Source organism: Lotus japonicus, chromosome 5 (assembly GCF_012489685.1).
Source record: "Lotus japonicus ecotype B-129 chromosome 5, LjGifu_v1.2".
Taxonomy (NCBI): Eukaryota; Viridiplantae; Streptophyta; class Magnoliopsida; order Fabales; family Fabaceae; genus Lotus; species Lotus japonicus.
Window position 1 is genome coordinate 66,554,490 of NC_080045.1, and position 4,777 is coordinate 66,559,266.

Below are 4,777 nucleotides of genomic sequence, written 5' to 3' on the forward strand. Positions count from 1 at the left end.
GATGAGTTAGATCATCTTCATTTTCTTCAAGGAGATTTGTCTCTATCTTTTTTCCTTTATTTCTAATGTGTTCTTGATAGAGATTGACAAGATGCCTTGGTGTACGACAAGTACATACCCAATGTCCTTTACCACCACAACGAAGACATGAGCTTTCAACATGTCTATTATTTTGACCACCCTTGTTCCTTTCATTTTCTCCATTATTCTTCCACTTCTGGTGTGAAGAATTGTTTATTGGTACTCTTCCATGGTCACGTCTATGGCCATTGCCACGACCACGACCACGACCTCGAATCTGACCACGACCTCGACCTCAACCACGAGTATTATGATTATAAGTTGCAACATTCGCTTCAGGGAATGGGGCACTGCCAGTAGGTCGAGATTCATGATTCTTCATGAGCAGCTCATTATTTTGTTCAGCAACGAGAAGGCAAGAGATTAACTCGGAGTACTTTGTGAAGCCTCTTTCTCGATATTGCTGCTGCAAGACCACATTTGATGCATGAAATGTGGAGAATGTTTTTTCTAACATATCATCATCGCTTACATTTTCTCCACATAGCTTTAATTGAGAAGTAATTCTGAACATAGCAGAATTATACTCACTTACAGATTTAAAATCTTGTAAGCGCAAATGTAGCCAATCATACCGAGATTTAGGTAAAATCACGGTCTTTTGATGGTCAAACCTTTCTTTCAAATTTTTCCAGAGAACAAGTGGGTCTTTTATTGTGAGGTATTCAACCTTTAGAGCTTCATGAAGGTGGTGCCGGAGGAAGATCATAGCCTTGGCTTTGATTTGGTTAGATGCAGTATTTCCTTCTTTAATAGCATCTCCAAGATCATTTGCATCTAAGTGCATTTCAGCATCTAACACCCAAGACAGATAATTTTTTCCAGGGATATCTAGAGCCACAAATTCAAGCTTTGCTAGGTTGGACATTTTAACTATGAATAACAAGAAAAAAAAAATCAATTATTATAATGGAAAAAAAAAATTCAGCATGTATCAGAATAAAGAAAATCTATCTTTTAATAATTAACTAGCGGAATTACCCGTGCCCTGCACGGGTGACTTTTGTTATTTACAATTTAAATGTCGTTTAATATTAGGTTTTGTATCTTTTTAGTAAATATATTTTAATTTTTTTTTCAATTATATGTTCTTAATAGTGATAATTGTGTATTAATCTACAATAATTTTTTACTTATAATTTTTGAATTATTTAAATATGAAAAAATTTAAATATTTTAAATTATAAGACTTAAATTCACTCAAATCTTTGTATATACATCAAATCAATATTTTTAATTTTTTAATACATGTTTAATTATTAATATTTGATTGATTATTTTTCATATCAATGTTTTCTATTTATTATAACAGTAACAATACTAATAATATATATTTTGATTAAAAATGTTAATTTCGAAGAGAAATTAATATGTAACAACAAAATGAAACCTCACTTCTATTAAAACTCAAATCAAATCATAGGAAAAAATCACTGGATTAAATAAACCAAAATAATAGATAACTTACGAAAATTATTTAGATCCAAATGCTTCTCTTATTTTTGAATAAAGTCTCACGTGACTATTACTTTTAAGTTTGAACTCGTTCCCTTTTTTTGTCTTTGACTCTTTGATCATACTTTTGGTAACCACCGCCTACCAGGGACGACGGAGGAAAATCCATTTTATCAGTCCAAGTAGATAAATTGAAGGATTTTTGCCTTTCCCCTTCATCATTTAAAAAAGGGTGAAACGATATATAATGGTGAATCGAAAATGGAAGAATGAGTAAATAATATGATCATGAAATAGGGGTGTTCATAACTGAACCAAACCAATTAAAACTGCTCAAACCGATCAAAATAATTGATAACCAAAAAAACTGAAAACCGCAAAAACCGATATTTTGTAATGGATCGGGTTGGTTTTCAGTTCCCATGTTCAAAATCGAATCGATCCGAACCAAACCGAAAGTATTATTTATCCAAACAACTTGTTAGAAATATATATTTGAAGTTAATTTTTTATGGATTTTATATGTTAATATTTCCTCTAAAATAAAATGTTAATGTGAATCGAGAAAAATCATTTGGATGATTATTTTACATAAGATATTTACATTTAAAATCTTTTTAATAAAGAATCGTTTAGTATGTCGTATTAAGTATGATGGTATAAAATTATGCAATACATTATGAGTTTATCCATTGTTGGTGCTAATATTGCATTGTATAGACTTATCCAACAATTTACTGATCATATACATTAAAATGATGAATTATTTAATCCACCATATAGATGAACGATAATATTGTGACATATAACCTACTTGCCATCACCACCACTCTCCACCATTGCCACTACAACCGGTATCGATGTCATTGTCATCGCCATCGCTGTTTCTCCACCACCACATGAACCACCGCCAACTCCACTCCCATAATAACCACCATCCATTGCCATTACCACCACCCTGCAACACTGCCACCGCCACCACCACAACCAAGTCCACCACCACACTCTCAACCTCCTCCACCCTCCACTACTACCATCATCATTACCACTATCACCACCCACCACTATCGCTGCCACCACCCTTCGCAACTACCATCATTGTTGTCGTCATTGCCGCAACTACCGCCCTACAACACTACCATCACTGCCACCATTATCGCCACCTCCACCACCACAACCAAATTAATCGTCCTCTTAAAATGCCTCCACCACCCCACCATCGCAATTACCACCACCACCACCCTACCTCCACCATTCTACCCACCACCACCACCACTACCATAACCACCACCCTTCGACATCGCCGCCGCCATTATCACCATAACTTTCCTTCAGCACTGTCACGCCATTGCTGCCACTACCGCTTATATTATACTGCCACTGCCATGAGCACAACTAACTCCCTAACCACCTTTCACAATGGAATATGTCATTCAAATTATAAGTTACATAATTTTGAACTTTAAACATAATAATAATAATAATAATAATAATAATAATAATAATAATAATTGTAATTCAAATTTTATTATGTATAAACAAATCAGTAGATGAACTCTTTTTTTAATGGAAGGAAACTGAATCAACATGATTGTGACACATGACATGGGATATAGGAAGAATAATTATATTTTTTATGTATTGCATTAAATTTTCAAATTAAGTATTGCTTATTTTTGGTTTGAAGTTGTTGAACCTTATTTTGATTTAAGTTAATAGTTAATATTAAAAAAAACATTATTTTATACTTTTCTTTTTGAAAAAAATATAGATCTTTTTTAAAGTCAGGATTGATATTTTGTTATTATTAGTTCTTAAGGGTATTAATAGTTATAAGGTTAAGAGTATCAAATATATACAAAATAAGAAGTAAATAGTTGATTAGTGATTTATTCTTAAAAGAGAATAAAAATTATTTTTATTTTATTTTAGTATTTTTGAGAAATATATTTTATTTTTTTCATTAGCTTTCTTAAAAGTAATATGTTTTTCTTAAATAGTTAAATTTTTTAATTCTGCTTTCAATTTTTAACATGGTTCTAATGATCAAGGTTTGATATATTTTTTGCAAAGCCCTTGTCTTAGGTAGCTTAGCCACTTAATAATAATACAATAACTAAAAGCTACTAATGAAGAAACGATGGTGTGAACAAATTAACTAATTTTCCATATCATGTTTTAGGCTTCTACACTTTTGTTTTTTTTTCGACAGCATTCTACACTTTTGTATACTGTAGCTTTCGACAATCTTGATGATTGCTTTTCAATGTCTCCAGGAACAATACGCACCACCAATACATCAACCCAATTTGGAACACCTGAATTTGCATCTTAAAAAATAGCATCTCATCTTACTATATGATTAAGAGATTGAAGAAATATAAAACCATCAAATTAAATTTTAGCATAAAAGAGGTCTCTTTTTTGTTTTCCTATTTATATTTTCAACTGGCCAATAAAATAAATTTTAGATTTCAAATAAGACAGACAAAAGGGACTACATTACACACAACAAAAAAATTTAACTATAGAGTTACCTTCAAGATGATAATATGAACCTAGAGAAAAGAAGAAACCGTGAGATGCAAGTCTACACAACACTGAAAAATAAATATTAAAGATAATTTTAAAAAATAAAATAAAAGAGTCAACGTTTCATCCTTGCAGGGTGAAGATTCATATTCATAGCGAGAAAAAGAAAAACCTAGAAGATTTAAAAGAGTTTGTAGTCTTAGGGTAAAACATCTAATAAATGAGAGGAAACCTTAATCTGATAATGAGTGAGAGAAATAGAGAAATGAATGATTAAAGGGAAAAGTAAAAAAGAAGAAGAAAAAGAGAGATATGCATTAAGGAGAAACATTTCTGGCATATGAAAGAAACAAACCTTATATATTGATAATTATAAAGATTTACTTATATTTAAAGCATTCATTTCAAATTTGAAATTCACTAAATATATTAATTATATAGGTATAATGCAATATGATCGTAATTGCTGGTTGATTAACATAATTGCATAATTTTAGAATTTTATTTATTTAGGGGCTAGGACCTCCCTGTAACCAAAAAAAAAATTCGCGCAAGTAAGGAAAAAGAAGAAATTCTACTAAAAAACATACGATATGAATTTTGTGATAAATTAACCTTAGCATCCATGATGAGCATGTCGATTAAATCTGGTTGGTCAGAATGTTTTAGGTTTGGGACTATCGTCAAATTTTTTCCATCGTTAGTAATC

At 31.2% G+C, this 4,777-nt stretch overlaps 1 protein-coding gene across 1 annotated transcript; it reads right to left on the reverse strand.

Annotated features, from left to right (window-relative positions):
- Nucleotides 1-316: 316 nt before the first annotated feature.
- On the reverse strand, nt 317-2,478 carry LOC130720021 (uncharacterized). The gene is made up of 2 exons (XM_057570605.1): nt 2,355-2,478; nt 317-954 (listed from the first exon to the last, which is right to left on the reverse strand). Exons 1-2 carry the CDS (start codon nt 2,476-2,478, stop codon nt 317-319), a joined length of 762 nt encoding a protein of 253 aa, XP_057426588.1.
- Between the last annotated feature and the right edge of the window lie 2,299 nt (nt 2,479-4,777).